This window comes from Haliotis rufescens, unplaced genomic scaffold, assembly GCF_023055435.1.
Source record: "Haliotis rufescens isolate VD_foot unplaced genomic scaffold, xgHalRufe1.0.p SCAF_10, whole genome shotgun sequence".
NCBI classification, from domain to species: Eukaryota; Metazoa; Mollusca; class Gastropoda; order Lepetellida; family Haliotidae; genus Haliotis; species Haliotis rufescens.
Window position 1 is genome coordinate 34,428,488 of NW_025963780.1, and position 18,619 is coordinate 34,447,106.

The following is an 18,619-nucleotide window of genomic DNA, read 5'->3' on the forward strand; positions in this document are numbered from 1 at the left end:
TTAGTCTCCATCAAACATGCATAGGTGTATACTTTCTTTGCCCGGTAGTGTATACAGGAGTTTTGATGTAAAAACAAAAGAAGTAAAGATGCATGTAGACTTTCTCCTGATTATAATAATGTTACCAAACAAAGTTTTCTATAAAATAATAGAACAAAATCTGCTCAGTTGCGTAACTACCCTATATATAAAAAGGCGACTGCATGATTCTCTTTAATGATATTTGGAGAGAGAGAGAGAGAGAGAGAGTGAGAGAGAGAGAGAGAGCTCCATTTAAATGTAAAAAGGAGCTCTATTAAGATGGGAGATCCAGAGCCCTTGGGGAATCTAGACTTGCTTCCTTTAGGGCTATAGAAGAGATGCTATCTCATGCGCACAAGCGGTACATACCACATGTTGCTCAGATCGTTTAGCCAGGTAAGTATCGACACTTTGCCAGCAGGTGTATCGATAGCAGATGCTTGCCAGCGTTGTATCTTTACATTGTTATCATTGTTTATTATTCTTTTGCCATGGACACGTCTATTTATTGTGAATATATATGTAAATCATGCACAAATGTATTCATATAAGCTAACAAATATAATTTTCACGTTCAATGTTTAGATTAATAATATTATTCTCAAAGCTATGGTTGGCCGTGAAAATGAAGACTTGTATCTTTAGTGCATGTTATACAGGCTATGAGTTTTCCAGTATCAGGCATCTGTGTCTGTGGCTATTATTAGGACATGTATGTGTAGGACGTCAATGCTAGTTTCTATGACCCACAGTATATTTGTATCCCTTTCTGTTTAACAGAATGGACATAAGGGACTGGTCATTTATGATAGGGTGGGAGTGGGGCGAAAAAATGACAGCTAAAGAGAGGGTCACCACAATTTATCAACAGTATACAGTTCTATTTGACATTTTTTAAAATACTATATACACATTTTTTTACTGGTCATCTACGAGAGGGACAGGTGTGTCGGGAGTGGGGGTGGGGTGGGTAGGGTGAATGTTACATAATATGGGGAGTCGGCAAAGTAGGATACATTCCTAAGACAAATCTCCCTGATGTAAAGATACAACGCTGGCAAGCACCTGCTATCGATACACCTGCTGGCAAAGTGTCGATACTCTCTCTCTCTCCCTCTCTCTCTCTCTCTCTCTCACACACACACACACACACTCATGAAACTATCAACCTTGCAGGTCACTCTCCATCGATGACGCACAAATAGCTTCTATATATTCTTCCCACCTGTAGATGTATATCAAATGCCCGTGTTACAAGCCGCGCATTCCACATGAGGCTGACACGGTTTAACCAAGGAAGTATCGATAGCATGTCACCAGCCATGTCTCACGCAGGTGCCCGTCTCATGCTCTTGCTGTAGTCGAAAGAATGTTAGCTTTTTCTTTGACCTGAATTAAACCATTGTGTCTCTTTTGTTTTTGCTTATTTGGACTAATTGTTATGAGAAACGAGAAATAAGATTGTTTTTCTTTTACAAACAAATTAAAAACATCATTACCATTGTCTCAATAATATGGAGGCCGAGAGGGGAAACATCGCTTTATCGACTTCAATCATAGCAAACAGCCTCTGGGTAGAAGAAAACGACTCTTCCAGATTGAAAAAAGTGTTTTCTACACAACAGCCTCTGGATTTATCGAAAACTGTCATCGCAAAATAATGAAACAAGACACACGAGAACACCAATTTTGTAGTTATTATTCGAATCACTAACATATTAACTCAACAAAAGACCAACATTCTATCCAAGCGGTAACCAAACAAATCGACTATTATCGTCAAATATTATTCACATAAGGACAATTGATCAATAAAGGGAGATAACTCTAATGGGCGTATCACCAAAGGCTTGCGACGCATGAATGAAACAGTTGGCTGGCTTCCAATATAGCATTTCACGCTGTTGTGCAATATCCAATGAATGTCAACACTAGCGTTGTTTTCTAAACAAATTTGAGAAAATGGGAAAACAATTTCTCTCACATTTATTAGAAGTTTCGCCGTTTCATTTAACCGGGTACATATGATATTGATTGTTATACTATATATACACAACATGTGTAAAGTGATAAATTAGTTGAGCCAAATATAATTACTGACAGGTGATATGTATGCATATCGATGGTGGTAAGACATTATTTACTTTATGAAATATTCTAGAAAAGCTTAAATCATTTTATTCAAAGAATGACTTCATAACGATCAATTGTACTTGCACAGTATTGATGTAGAAATATTTGCAGTGAGTTGAACGCGGGTAGTTCTGTCTCGTTCGAAGCAGCCACGATCGGTTTAGACAGACTTGGGCAGACATGAACCGGTTCTCTTGTATATAACGCACGGCTTTTACTGCGTATTTCACAGTGGTGATTTGGTGGTAACCAAACGTCAAATCTCTGTCCGACGCTCATAGAAATTTACCTAAGATGGACAGATCAATTCCAACGTTTAAGTTAGTTTTGATCGGAGATGGGTCAGTGGGCAAAACGACTTTTTGCAAGGTAAAGAATAATTCCATATCTTTTACAATTATTAAAGACTCATTCCTTTTTTGTCTATTGAGGGAACCATCTATAGATAATAATGTGATTAATACTATACATTTATTTGCCTTGTTTGCTAGTAACCAATATAAACATCGTTCGTTCACGATCGTTTACATTTAAAATAAAATATACGTTAGTATAGTATGTGTTAATGTCTAGACATACGTTGTCAAATAGTTAATATTGAGTTAGTTAAATATTAAAATATTAGAAAAGGTATCTATCAAAGCATATCCATCGTTTCTGTTTAAACGATTTCCTATCAAGTGTACATATTATTCCATACTATAACATCATTATATGCATATAGTGCTAATAGAATAACGTGATTAGTAGATCAAATGTTATTCGCGAGTATTCACCAGGTATATAGTTCAGCCTTAGCCAGTCTCACAGTCCCTGGACCATATTACTTTCAGGTTGACCCAGCCCTTACTGTTATTCTATAGCCCTAAAGGAAGCAAGTCTAGATTCCCCAAGGGTCCTGGATCTCCCATCTTAATATCCAAATCATATATTTTCAGAGACTAAGCGTTTGTCTGAGTTTAGCCTCTGATGCATAGGATAAAGCATCTAGTCCCCCCCCCACCCCCCAGTACTCTCTCTCTGTTTAGAAAACTATACAAAAAAACGAATTAATTGAAACACCGAGTCCAATGCCTCTTTAGCAGCGTTCAAAGGATAATCTGTCTGGTGTACATGTGTGATGCATATAAAGTGAGTGAGTATGGTTTTACGCCGCTTTCAGCAATATCCCAGCAATATTGCAGCATGCGGTATATATAGTGGTTGTACTTGTTGCCGTGTATGAAAAGTGAAATTATGATCATGTCTCAAGGAAATCAAGGCATATAGAGAGAGGCCGAGAGTGTTTTCGTAAGATAATAATATTGCGAAGAGTGAGTGAGTGAGTAAAGGTTTACGCTGCTTTTAGCAATATTCCAGCAATATTACGGCGGGGGACACCAGAAATGGGCTTCACACATTGTACCCATGTCGGGAATCGAACCCGGGTCTTCGGTGCGACAAGCGAACGCTTTAACCACGAAGCTACCCCGTCGCGTCTAATATTGCGAGGAATACAATTTGTAAATACATATGTTTATACCCGTTATGTGATATTACGATACAAAAACACACCAGGGTTATAATCTCTTAATGATATGATTTTTTTTCTAAAGCTATTTTAGAAACCGCGTAAGTATACGTTTGGGTGAACCAGCCCATTTCACTTAGTGCTGAATGATTTTAAGCCATGTTTGTACACAGAATCACCCACACATCGGCGAATCCCCAGTCTTGACGTAACGTGAGCGTCAGCCAATGGTTTAGTGAGCAAGTAGACATTGCATCGATGTATAGGCTTGAAGTTATTTCCTGCTAGGTGACATCATTTGCATATTTATCGGATTGCTTTGTCGCATTGATAACACTATGATAAATTAATATATTTCTTTATTAATCTTGATAATAGAAGCTCGGCTAGATTAGGAGAAGGTGCTGTTTGAATGACTCGATGTGTAACAGTAATTTGACCCGATCATATATCATATGTGCTAGAGTCACAGTGGTCTAGTGGTAGGGATCCGCCCGGAGAACAAAGGTCCGGGGTTCGATCCCCGCCCGCGTCATTCCAAAAGATATTAAAAGATGGTACTTGTTGTTACAATGTCTGGCTCTCGGCATTAAGGGCTAAAACAAGGACTGGTCGGCTCGGAGTCCGTATACTGTGTCTGAGTGGGGTATTCATGTAAAACTGCGGCATGGGATCTGAACTTGCGATGGGAGTACTGGAACTAGTATTAGTACTAGTACTCGTGTACTGACATGTTTATTACTTTTATATTTTCAAATTGAAATGAAGCTGCAAATTTGTCAGTAACATTACAAATGTGCCCCCTTACGCAAACCGATCTTGTTAGTGTTAAAGTATGGAGGTACGATCATATTTTGGAAAGGGTTCATATCGGATTTGAAAGAGACTGGAAATGTGCCAGTTCCATGGTAATATTGATTACTAGTCATATGACAAAATAGCCAAGCAATCAATCGCGTCAAGAATATTTCCATTAAAAATTGAGTACAATTGACACATATGAGTAATTCTTACAAAGACGCCCTATGCATGTGATTAGATATTAAATATGATAATGTACGTATTTTGTAAGTGTATTTGTAACAAACAATAATTGTCTTCGCTTCCTGGTGTGTGGGGATATTTCGAACTTTCGTGTTTGCTTGTTGTTTAACGCCACACTCAACAATATTACAGCTGTATGACGGCGTCTGTAAATAAACGAGCCTGGACCAGACAATCGAGTAAGAATTGGTTCCCGGCATCCTTTTCTAGACTTCGCTCCACGATGCACAGGACCATGCAAGTAATAATAATAACAACAAACTTTTATTATAAGTTATATGGTCCTGTGCAAGAAGCAATCTCGACATATTACGACTGTCGGTTCCAAGTTAAATATGCCTCTTATTGTCATTATTTGGCTTATCTTAATTACTATCTTTATTGGCAGCGCCACCTGACGGGTGAGTTTGAGAGGAAGTACATAGCGACAATGGGAGCTGAGGTACACTCCCTCCTGTTCCACACAAACCGCGGCCCTGTGAGGTTCAATCTGTGGGACACAGCAGGACAGGAGAACTTCGGCGTCCTCCGTGACGGCTACTACATCGGGGTGAGTGAGTAAGTGGGTGAGTGAGTGATTGTTGGGTTTTAAATAGTATTTCGGTTTTATCACGGCATGTCAGCTTGATGTGGGAGGAAAACCCGAAGTGATGCATTTAGTTGTGAGATGAAATGGAGTTTAATGTGTGTGTGTGTGTGTGTGTGTGTGTGTGTGTGTTTTCAGATATAACAAGGTCCCAGTCTGCTAGGGAGATATTGGCAAATACATACCACATTGTAACCTACCAGCTGTATTTTCTGTGTTTGTTGTTTAATGTCGCACTCAGCAATATTCCAGCAATAATCGACATCATGAGCATGGATCCACGCATTTGGGATACAATGACATGTATCAACCAAGTCGGCGAGCCTGACCACCCGATCCCGTTAGTTGCCTCTTACCACAAGCTAGTCGCCTTTTATGGCAAGCATGGGTTGCTGAAGACCTATTCTACCCCGGGTCTTCACAAGTCACCAGCTGTAGTAAAACATATGAAGGGGAATTTCTTGAAATCGTTTTGCAATATTCCAGCTAAATGACGGCGGTCTGTAAATAATCTAGTCTGGACCAGACAAGCCTGTGACTGACATCATGAACAACAATCTAGGCAACTTGGATACGATGACATGCATCAACTAAGTCAGCAAGCCTGACCACCCGATCCCCCTAGTCGCCCCTTACGACAAGCATAGTCGCCTATAAGGCAAGCATGGGTGGATGAAGACCTATTATAACACGAATCTTCAGGGGTTACAGACTGATGTTTAAAGTCTCTTGGGATTTGATATATGAGGCACACTGCTATATGACGAATATTACAATGGTCAAGGCCCCGTTCCACAAAGCGATCTTAGCACTAAGGTGATCGTAAGTCCCATACTCTAACATAGGTTTACGATCATCGTAGCGCTAAGATCGCTTTGAGGAACGGGGCCCAGCACCCCAAACATGTCTAGAATGGGAATCAGGTGGTAACAATGTAGGTTGACTATGCCTTTCTACCACAACAGTGACTTGTTGCTCATGCTATCAACCGCTGTTTTTTCTAGTCCAGGTTCGATTATTTGCTGCGATATAGCTGGAATGTTTGAACTAATGCTGATTTCCTTCACATCTTCCACAGGCCGAGTGTGGTATCATCATGTTCGACGTGACTGCCATGACAACCTACCAACACATTCCTGATTGGTGGAGAGATCTTGACAGAGTCTGCGGCAAAATACCCATAATGCTGTGCGGCAATAAGGTCGATGTCCGCGAACGCAAAGTCCGATCAAGAATCATCAAATTCCATCGCAAGAAGAACTTGATGTATTGCGACATCAGCGCAAAGAGCAACTACAACATCGAGAAGCCGTTCCTCAGCCTGTTGAGGAAACTGGTGGGAGACTCAAAGCTGGAATTTGTGTCTGGGCCCTGTCATCCCCCACCGGAGATCAGCATCGACAAGGAAACTCTGGCCAGGATGGAAAAGGAACTGGAGGATGCAACAAACATGGTGCTCCCCGAAGATGATGACGATCTGTAGTTTTGCAGTACAGATACAGCTGGTGAAAGACACTGCATTCGGAGTCTTATACCAATGCTTTGGTTACAAGGGTCAAACGACCACAGGGATAAGGTAGCCTAGTGGTTAAAGCGTTCGCTCATCACGCTGAAGACCCGGGTTCCAATACACAGGCACAATGTGTTCCTCCTTGATACTCCGATGTAGCTGGAAAATTGCTAAAAGCGGCGTAAACCAGTACTCGTTCACTGGACTGAACGAAACTCAACAGAGACATCATGTTTCTTCCAGTGTCAAGCTTCATCCAAATGAAAGGTTGAATTCTAGGGTGAGAACCAGCGCTACAGGAAGTCTGGATGTGCATGAAGAGTGAAAAGTGGTCACGTGTATGACAGACCGAGTATTCCTCTACCATGACTGATGGTCATCAGGGATCATCCGTGTTCTACATGGGCCTTCCAGGTGCTCCCACCTCATCAGGAAACACCCCTTTACCTTTACACACTATTTCAACAAGCACCTGCAGTCCTCGGGGAAACACGCATTCACCTTCAAGGAACACCTGGCCTACAGACTATTTCAAGCACTTGCAGTTCTCAAGAAACACTCCTTAGAACCACCTGACTAACGGACTATTTCAAGCACCTGCAGTTATCATGAAAGACTCCTTAGAACCACCTGGCTTACAGAATATTTCAAGCACCTGCAGTTCTCAGGAAACACTCCTGGCTAACTGACTATTTCAAGCACCTTCAGTTCTCAGGACATACTCCTTAGAAACACCTGGCTAACGGACAACTAAAAGCAGGTGTACTTCTCAAGGAAATGGACTATTTCAAGCACATTTCCTTCTTGTTCTGAATAAATATATTTTTGTGCAATTCCACTTTGAGTTGTCCATGATAGTTTCTAATGATGAATGTTTCTGTGGAATTCACTGGCTCCAGTTCACGAAGATGATAATTCTGTAAATTGTATCATAGAAACATGATTGCTAAAACAGTCATTGATTCATTAATGTTGTCCCGGGATGATACAGTGATTTAAAGGGTGTGTGTGCTCTCAAAGGCCTGGTGCCCATGTGTTGTCTTGTTCTATATTTAAGAATTAATCTCATGGTGAAACAGAGCGATTCTGGCAGTGTAATTGTGTTGAACATTAACTACTACATTGATATATTTGTACATAACATTTCAACTAAAATGTAGCAGGCACATGCAATTATGTTTGTGGGACATTTATCAAATTTAAAGAGACTACAAATTTGACTGAGCCGAGCACCCTCTTTTATTAATGTCGTGGATGAAAGGGTTTGAATTGTCTTGAGGTTATCCACCTTCAACAAACGTACATTGTGTAGGAGCCTTCTTTATCACTCATGTAGCATCATTAAGGCCGTTCTTTGATTTTTTACAAGACATTATGTGTACTCTTTCGAAGTTTCATTTTCTTTGTTATATGTCAAGTTAATTGTGAGTGAGTTGGATTTAACACTGGCTTGAACAGTTTTCCAGTTATTTCGCGGTGTGTTAGCTTAAGTTGGTAGGAAGGCATGATGTGACGCAGGTCTGACATTTACCATCAAACCCAGCACGGGTACAGTGCCAACAGATCCAGAAAAATAAATGGGGCCAACCTGGATTCAGACTCCCGATCATACATTTCTGGTGTGCCAAGGGACGCAACTCTTCACAGCACGGGGCACGGGTGGCCCAGTCGTCTAAGGCGCCGCGATTCGATGTGCAGAGTTGCATCCCTTGGGCACGCCAGAAACCTATGATTGTGGGGTCGAATCCCGGTTTGACCCGATTATGTTTCTAGGTTTGTCAGCACCATACCCGTGCTCGTGGGTTTAACCGAGGTTGTAAACGTCTGAGACCTGCATCACTTCGGGCTTTCCTCCCACATTAAGCTGACACACCACGATATACCGGTAACTGGAATACTGTTAAAAGCGGCGTTAAACCCAACTCACTCACTCACTTCACAGCGCATTGCAGCAACCCGCACCCCTTGGGTAAGTGACTTGCTTTCATGCTTCGAGTCATATGTCAGGTTGACGTGGGTGGAAAGGTGATGCAGATTTTATAACCCTTACTTTACCACTTTGGTGAAACACACAATAGAAAAGTTTACACTATTTGGTATCTTTGTCGCACATGTCATGTCAAAACTTAAAACTCAAAACTTAACACCTACAACCTGAAACATAAAGGGTCAAAGGGAGACTACTCTTCAAACCTCAGAGGCCAAACCTTGTTGATAATTTTAACTTTATATAATCTTTATTAAAGTCACAAACGTGATCCAGAAAACATTTACATCCTTGCACATCAAAATTAATGGTATTAAAACACAAAACACAAAATGCATTACTGTACCAGAAAATTCTCATGTGAAAATTGTGAGGTGGGTGTTTGAAAATCCAAAATGGCTGCTACTAACTCTACATGGTCTCATATTAGGTCTCTAACAACCATCTTGGAATTTTACTGATGGTATTCATGCTCATTTGGGATTAGTAGTTCTGCTCTCTGATTGGTCAAACTAACTTTGAGGCATAATAAGCACGGGTATGGTGCTGACAAACCAAGTAAAATAATAATCAGCAAATTGCGGCACCTTAGATGACTTGAAATATTAATCATCATTACGAACAGGCACTCTATTGTATCTTCTTCAAGAATGTTTGAAATAAAAAGACAAACAGAATAAATGCAGTACATTTAATATATTAATAAATATACCATGATATACAACATATCAATCAATAAATACCCATAAAATGACTTCAATAAGATTTAGACTACAAATGGCAGCACTTGTCTTGTTACCAGTAGGGATAAAAAAATGTCAGTTAAGCGACGTGTTATATTGCTTTGATCAGTACTTTACAAACCAAAGGGAAGTAACTCTAATCTGAAGTGGTCATTATCCTTGCTAATCAACACAGTAGGTTCGAAACTGAGCTTTCTGACGCATAATTTACGTGTTATATCGTAACAGTGGTACAATATATATCGTATGTAAAAATGCTGATAGTATTGTCAACTGTATGCATATCAAGTGATAGTTCCAATTGTGGTAATTTTAAATTCCTATTGATACAGTACAATTGTAGGGCCAGAACTGCTATACATTGATAGTTCGATATATTGATACACTCCTGCTACACAGCATAGTAGATGTATTCATACATCTTCCCAAGGCAAGGGAGTTCACTGACTAAAAGTCCAGTTTCCACCCTTGCCGAACAAGGCTGGAATATTGTGACTCAATCGTAGTACCACAGTGGCTATTACGAGTCATATCCCGTCTATGTCCCTCCTTTTGACCAATCAGATTCCACCGATCATATTACTTGCATTTGTTTCAAACAAAATGGCTGCATGTAGTCAAGATGATCTGATTGATAATCAAGATCTATATTGTAATAAAATGGGCCTAACCTCGTGAAGAGCAACAAATTACTTGAGCACCTTGATTAGAAACATGGAAAGATTTTGAAAGTATCTTTCAACGCCAAGCTGGCTGTACACTGCTTTGCAAATCCAGCAATCAACCGATATCTGCACTGCAGTTTACGAACCGGATGCCAATTTCGTTACACAATTTTGATTGGACTGTGTATAGACTCGTTAGTCCAGCCAAAATAGAACTCCGAAATCCCAGCTGAGTCCGGCAAGGGGGGAAACTGGACTTTTATAGTCAGTTATCTCCCTTGCATCGGGAAGATGGTATTCACATGGATGGAGGAATGTTGTGTCTACAAACTCATGAAGTATTGACAATGGTGACAATATTCGGCATCGGTGGCAACATCGGTGGTTACATCGCCGACTTCGTCAGCGACTACATGGTGGTCACATGCGGTGTATTGTGGAGTGGTCATTGTCTTGGTCAACATTGTCCAGGTGATCCCACCAGCCAAACAGGAATGTGTTTGCCACAAGGCGAAACCAGGGAGTGAGAAGAATACCTTCCGCATCAGCTGTCTCTGAAAGTTCACACAGTCAGTGAGTGAGTAATTTAAGCAGCATTCAAGCAATATCACAATGGGGTCACCTTAAACGATCTTTACATATTGAACCATGTGGGGTACGGAGTGGCAAGTGAACGCTTTAACCAGTAGGCTATCCCACTGCCCCTTACAGTCTGGTTTGTTTGTTTGTTTGTTGTTTAACGCCGCACTCAGCAATGTTCCAGCTATATTATGGCAGTCTGTAAATAATCGAGTATGGACCAGACAATCCAGTGATTGACATCATGAGCGTTGATGCACCCAATTGGGATACGATGACACGCTTCAACCCTTTTTATACACTTCCTTTGGCCAAACATTATTTTATTTGGTTTTAGAATCAACTGACCCCAAAAATCGAAAATTTAAAGAAAAATAAATCAGAATTGCAAGATGCGATGGACAAATAAAATTGTTTTCCTGATAAAAATAATCTCAAAGCATTTATAATCAACTAAAATGCTGAAAATTCATGGGTACATTTTGAATACTTGAGACAATACTGAAATTTTCAACTCTGGTGTTCAAATCCAGTTATTATTAAAAGAACCAGAACCAGTGAGACCGGCTAATATTCCAAATGGAACTTAAGAACAAAGGTGATGACAAACCTAATAAATCTTTCAAGTCCTTTCTACTGACAAACTTGTAGTCCTTTACTTCATTCTCATTAGGAACTAGGTCTACATCTCTCTGTGACAACAGGATGTAGTCGATCTCGTGCTCCCCCCACGTCTTGTCGTCAGGCACGTTGTTGGAGCGGTAGTGAATTCTTGTCAGGTAGTGGAAGCCGTCAACAGGCACCTGCAAGAACAGACAAGAAGCTTTGATAAATAAGTAAAATTACAGGATCATAATTCTTTCTCAGTAGCAAGGCACATTTCATTTTCAAAAGCAGAGGGGAAATTTATTTCTGGAAGTCGACTTTCAACATGATCATAACATATTATGAGTGAGTGAGTTGGTTAGGTTGCTGCTTTTTGCATTAATCCAGAGATATCACTCACATGGCTTCACACATTGTGACCAATCCCTCGGCCCATTTTTAATTTGAGTCTACAAGCTGCAATGAGTGACTTGCAGCAACCAGGGACATCTTCTCTGTGTACTGATTAACTGTTTGAATGATATATATCATAAAGTTGAGTACAAGGTAAAAAACAAACAGGTTTTTGAATGACTAGAATCAAACTTGGAAGGTCCCCCTTCAACCGCAGATACAGTTTTTTGAAGAAGGCGCACTTGAAATATGAAAACAAATTGAGAAAATTTGGGAAACAATTTGTTTTTGTTAGCCAAAAAAGTGTTAATAAAAATGTTTTCTTTATTGAAATGATGATCATCAAAAGATTTAGTTAGGCATGACTACTGTTCTAGAGTATACACGCATGCGGGAGGTCAACTTCCATGCACAGTAGGCCAAAGGGTTGGTGCTGAAATGTCAGACCTGATTTTATTAATGTTTTTTCACCTGTTCTGGCTCAATGCCAAGTTCATGTTTGAGTTTCCGCTGTGCGGCTCTGCGGACTCCAACAGCAGCCGCCTCCTCCAACTCCCCCGTCACATTCAGGGGGTGGCTGCAGCATGTGTTGGTCCAGTGACCTGGAGGGAGTGAGGAAGTTGTACTCAACACCACGTTAAACAGTATTTCTCCAGCTCATCAAAATCAGATCTTTAGTCTGATAAATCTCCCTAAGCATGAAGATCTTAGGACACTGTCAAGGTTGTCAGTTGAACTTCAAAAAAACTTTAAATGCTCAATCAAAATGAAGGATGAGAGAGTTCTTGAGCCAATCAGATGTCAGCTTTCGAAAACAATCCGGCTTTATTTCTTCACTGCCCTTATTTGGAATTTCAGATCTCTGCCAACTGAAACCCCCCAGAACACAAATATACACCACCCTACATTGTACACCCTTTTGAGGGCAAAATGAATGAAATATCCACAATATATTAGTGAGCTTTATTATTTTCCAAATGGATCTCCATGATCATATTCGTTTCTGAGATAGAAAAATCAGATATGCTTGTATGAATGCTTTGCTCACTCGAACTAAAAATTTAGAAGCCTTGACGCTGATTGGCTGATTAGAAACTTTCATGGAGATGGCCTCCGATCTTGCAGAGGGGTATCATATCTGAGTAAAAGATTGATTCTCATAAGAATCAACACGTCAGTGTGTGTCAAGTAATGTGAGACAGTGAAGATGGTAAGATAAATAACTGTATATAAAAAGAATCTCTCCTGAGTGTCTTCTGATGTCAAACACATCAGCACAAATCGATAAACATTAAAAACTCCAAAGCAAATTGTGGCACTTTAGATGACTGGACCTGTGTGCTCCCATACTGATATACAGACACAGAGCTCCAGATAAGCTTTTGGTGTTGTGGGTATTTTACCCATGCATTTTAAAATCATTGGGTATCAGTAATTCTATCTGGGTATTCAAATTTCTGTTACCCACTAGTTTTTACACATGTGGGCATTTAAGTTAAATATTTAAAAAAACTATTCATCTAGTCCCTGCAAACTGGTGTCATGTGGGTTCGAGAGCTTTATAGGACTAAAAAATACCACAATACTTCCACAAGAAAATGTGATGGCAAATGATCATGATGTAACTGTCATCGTGGAGTTGGGCAAGGTTGACGGAATGCCCGTTTATAATTTCAAAAAATGTTGCTGATTTGCTAATCGAATACGCAGGGATACTTCACAATATTTTGATGATACGCTCAAGTTTTATTTTTGTAGCGTATCTGTAATGTTCGTTGCGTATTTGATACGCTTGGATTTTATTTTACTGCGTATTTCTGCATTTCTGATGCGTATTTTACGCAGATACACAGCTTATCTGGTGCTCTGCAGACACATGTACAGAGTAAAGACACCTACCTGGAAACGTAATCTTAGCATCCGATCTCTGTTGGATCAGAAGTTCGCCCTCCTTATTGAAGAGAAACACGCTGAATGCTCGATGCAGCATACCTGGAATCAGAGGATTATTACTTACATAAAATCAGATCTTTTACTCCGATACAGTACCACACTGTGTAAAGACTTGATGACACATCCAAGAGAAGTCCCGTCAGGTGGACATTCTAATCAGCCAATCAGCATCGTGGCTTCTACAACTTGTTAAAACATTCACACCAGATCTGATTTAAGCATCTTGAAAATAAAGGAAATCCAAATGTGAAAAAAGAATGCTGCAGTATTATCATGATACTGTAATGGAAACATTTTAACATCCTGTCATTTGTGAGTGCAAGGGTATCTACACCCAAAAGGGTTAAAGTCAGAGAAAGGCGTTAAATAAAATCAAGCCAAATTGTCTTAGAAAGCTGACATCTGATTGGCTCATGGGTTCCCCTGACACTTTCTGGTCCTCACATCTTGAGGCAGACAGGTATCGCATTTGTTACAGCAGTATTGACACAAAAGTCTAGACTGACAATTACTCCCAGAAATAAAGTTATCTCATTTAAAAATAAAGTTACCTTATTAAAAAAAATGATCTACAAAATAAAAAAATAAAAATCCAAATGGAAACCAGAACAATCCTGAGGCAATCTAGACATGCCAAATCATTCTCGACTTGAGTTAATTTTATTTTCTTTCTACTCTGGAGTCTGGGAGACAGACTAATGAAAGGCCAATAAGTCATGTTGGCATGTGCTTGTTGTTGATGATGATTTAGACGGAGATTTAACAAGCTCATGGAATGTGGTCAGAACATTTACCCGAAGGGTGTGAACGAACCCATACACTCTCTCTCTGTCTGAGTTTGGTTTAACGCCGCTTTTAACATTATTCCAGTTATATCACAGCGTGTCAGCTTAATGTGGGAGGAAAGCCCGAAGTGATGCAGGTCTAAGACGTTTACCACTTCGGTGAAACCCACGAGCACGGGTATGGTGCTGACAAACCTAGAAACATAATCGGGGCGAACCGGGATTCGAACCCACAATCATAGGTTTCTGGCGTGCCCAAGGGACGCAACTCTGCACAGCGAATCGCGGCGCCTTAGACGACTGGGCCACCCGTGCCCCCAACCCATACACTGTGTCATTACGGCACTCAAAAGCAAGAGTCTCGCCATAGTGATGTCTTGCCATCAAGAAGATATGGCGTTACACAGATGTCTACAGGGATTTATCCAGGATTCCAAACTAAGTTGCCTCAGCAGACGAAATGGGGAAAAACATGATCTTGTTCAAAATTGAGACTTTCTTACAAGTCTTTATTTTGTTAAAATTCAGGGGTATATTAATATTCTGTTTAATGCAAAAATGTAAAACTGAACATTAAAGCCTCTCTTTGTATACTGGTCCTGTTGTCAGTGAAAACTGAAATGCAAGTCACCTCTGCAAACCCCTTCCATTTAGTTATTACCATAGTAACACATCTTTACAATTTTTTATTCCAATTTGGGAACTTTTTATTGATAATTGCTTAAGACTTGGGGCCAAATATTAGCTTCTTGGCAGATCTAGCTAAATCAAGCTAAATCTATGTCCAACCATATCACTGTGGTAAGAAAAGGGCATATCTGTACAGATAAAGATAGTATTAAAGGAGAACTAATATTAATGTTTGTCGAAACATATACTGACGTAATAAGCGCTGTGCTCTAATAAGCGCCCACGGTGATATTTGCTAATATATTGGCTAGTGAACAATCCCAATTAGCACCCCTTCCGATTGATCAATGTAGACAAGAATTATTTGTTCGCGTATAATACGCACTCATGTGTTATATGCACCCTTGATTATGGGCAATTAAATTCTGGAAAAATATATATGTCGTATATAAACATTTCAGGCTGTCAGCATAAACCATGAAATTTACCTTTCAACTCTGTTTTTCTTTTACCAAAATAATATTCTAATAAGAGCCCCCTATTTCTAATTTTGAAAGCGCCCTGGGCGCTTATTACGTTGAATACGGTATACATATTTTTGAAACATGTCTAAGGAGCTGTTCTTTTGAACTATCCATAACGAACCATAGCCCTGTACCATGTGAACCCAATCTTTTCCAAATACATACAGAGAACATCAAACGTCAGGGAGATCATCATGTCAATGACAAGAAGACCCAAATGAGCTATTGGGAATAAAACCAGGGAGATTGTCTGTAAGCAAACACACCAACCACTGGGTATCAGGGTTAGACACAGCCACCAGTCTGTTAGTCGGAGACAAGTGAAAATCTAGATGGTCAAGTTGTTTTCTTCCGTATCCAATTATTCTATATACACCATCGGTCTGAAATGAGCTGTGAAGTAGATGGTGCTAGATGAACTAGACTCCCGCACTCAACATGTTCGGCTTGACTCATTCAACACCCAGTACCTTAACCACCTACCTTCATCAATATTCTTTAGCAGGTGACATTTTTTCTTGGAGGCTGAGCCAATATTTTTATCATTCCTATCCACAAGGATGCATTCTTCTTGTAGCAACTTGATCTGGGTGTCATCCAGTTCACGACAACTGTTTGCCATTACTGCGGCGTGTGCAAAATATCTGCAACCCAAATTTGAAACAATTCATTTTTTAAATTAGCAAATTAAATATTTGAAACACAATACAAAATGAACTATTTGTTTATTCCAACAAGGTTAGGTGAATGAGGTTTAGCGTTGCATTCAAGATCATTGCACTGATATCATGTATATAGCAATGTGCATGTGTGTGTCTGCTTGTACCAGATAGCACTAAGGCCGGTTTTATAGAGCTAGATCACTGACTCCTAGCCAACCAGTCAGGATTACAAGAAGTACGATCTACTCATCTGTTAGCATGATTACTAGAGAGACTATTGAAAGTTTTAAAGGACCATTTATAGTCTCCAAGAATCTAGATACTAGCATCCTTGATTATCCAGGGTAATATATCTCCATTCTATAAGGATATATACCCTGGACCTATAGCTGCGTTTTGAAATGACTTCACCAGCTCCATCACTCCTGTCTGTAACCATGGTAACTTACCAGAGAATTTCTCATGCTTATGCGAGTAATTTGATTGGGTGGCTATTTTAGCATTATGCCATTTCAATGATGCTTGAAACAAGGCTATCATAGTAAATTGGTCCAGGATTTTTATCCAATTAGAAAAGACACTTAATATGAAATAACTATTGCTGACACCAAAGAACTGGAAGTATTTGTCATAAATACCTCATTCACCAACTTACCGGTACTTGAATCTACAGTAATTTTAGCATGCTTTTATTTTATTTTTAAATGTGAAAAAAGAAAGCCTTCTTATTTAAGCTAAAATACAATCAGAACCAGACAATATTTTATAGGTCTCATAACAATGTACAGTCAATGTGGTCATGAATTCAGCCCCTATTAGGACACTTCAACATAACTGTACAAGACAACAATACTACATACATGTACGATATTTTACAGCTGGCGGGTGAATGGATCCCTGGACAACAAATGCCTCCTCCATATGCCAGACATCTATATCATCATGATCATGTAGCCATGGTAGCCAGGTCGCTTACAATGTTCATAGACAAGAAATAATGAAATACCTCCACAACAGATGACACGTCATGTACATGTGGTTAGCAAGGAACAGCAGGGTCAGTAATAAACTGAAGATGAATCTAATTTACGTACACCCACATGTTGCGTTCATAGTGAGTACTTTAATTGTATGACATATTGGTTAAATTTGCATTAGTAATATCACAGGCTATGTAAGAACGAGTTACATTGCATTGATCAGGATGTCTATCGGGCAGTCAATCACTAATCATTGTATTCTGAGGCCATTATTTTTTCATTTGGTGGATCACAGATTATTGTTTTTAATGTCAGAGGAGAGAATATAAAATAAGAAAAAGGCTGACATCTTCTCTCTTTCTTAACTAGATCAGATGACGAAATGTTTTTTACAAATATTAATATTACCTGTATTGGGGAAAATGGTTAAAAAATTAAGGCGATCTTCAGCGCCTACGTCTGCTGGCAAATATTTTGCATTATCATAAAATGATAGTGTGTCAGTCCTGTGCCTACAGGAAAGCACACTAACTTCTCACCCTCCATCTCATGTTGTCTTCAGCGTTAGGTTTCACCAATTTTATATTATTCGATAGCCTAAATTAGAAGCTACATAAGTGTGCTATAGGTCTAGTACTGTTTTCTCCTACCCAAACTTCTTAATTCGCTGATGACGGAGCAATATGCGTAAAGCACAGAGATATTTCACAAATCAAGGATAAAAATGAAATCATATCAATATGAGAAAATAGAAATCACATCAAAACAAAAACAGAAATTATGTGAATACCAAACTCACAATAGATATGTGTACCCTACTCACACACAGGAGTCCCAAAGAGGGACAGGTCAGCCGAAATTGCTTAGGCAGAAGGCGACCTCTTAACACTTAATGCAACAACTAGTAGCCCTGTATACCTCAGTCTGCTGAATGAAATGTGTAGACCTTGTGCCTTCTGATTTAACGTTGCCGTTGATCTGTTCGCCTCTGATCTCACCAGAACTTTCAAAAATGAATAAACGCTTTTCGATCTTATCAAGTTTCGCATGATTAGTGGACATTCATCTGATGATAAGGTGGGTAGGTATTCGAGATGTCTGCTTGGTTAAATTCAGTGGACTGATATTGCGGTTATATCTAAAACATACATTTGACGAATTAAGAACGCTTTCCATCACACAAAACGATTGAAGTTTGTGTATTTACTGAGAAATCATAACCTTTTGTGCTAATTTGCCCTTCTACGTGAAACCATTATCGAGGTTTTCCAAGTAAACACAATACAGATAATGTTACCTATATTGCTT

General features: G+C 39.5%; 2 protein-coding genes across 2 annotated transcripts; one reads left to right on the plus strand and one right to left on the minus strand.

Annotated features, from left to right (window-relative positions):
• The first annotated feature begins 2,368 nt into the window (after positions 1 to 2,368).
• LOC124131003 (GTP-binding nuclear protein ran-1-like) lies at positions 2,369 to 8,308 on the plus strand. Its single transcript, XM_046494065.2, has 3 exons — positions 2,369 to 2,523; positions 5,097 to 5,258; positions 6,373 to 8,308. The coding sequence occupies exons 1-3, from the start codon at positions 2,449 to 2,451 to the stop codon at positions 6,775 to 6,777; spliced, it is 642 nt and encodes a 213-aa protein (XP_046350021.2). The 5' UTR covers positions 2,369 to 2,448; the 3' UTR covers positions 6,778 to 8,308.
• Positions 8,309 to 10,126: 1,818 nt separating this feature from the next.
• LOC124131004 (isopentenyl-diphosphate Delta-isomerase 1-like) lies at positions 10,127 to 18,437 on the minus strand. The gene is made up of 6 exons (XM_046494066.2): positions 18,230 to 18,437; positions 16,153 to 16,313; positions 13,677 to 13,769; positions 12,249 to 12,379; positions 11,389 to 11,581; positions 10,127 to 10,753 (listed from the first exon to the last, which is right to left on the minus strand). Exons 1-6 carry the CDS (start codon positions 18,358 to 18,360, stop codon positions 10,620 to 10,622), a joined length of 843 nt encoding a protein of 280 aa, XP_046350022.2. The 5' UTR covers positions 18,361 to 18,437; the 3' UTR covers positions 10,127 to 10,619.
• Positions 18,438 to 18,619: the final 182 nt, after the last annotated feature.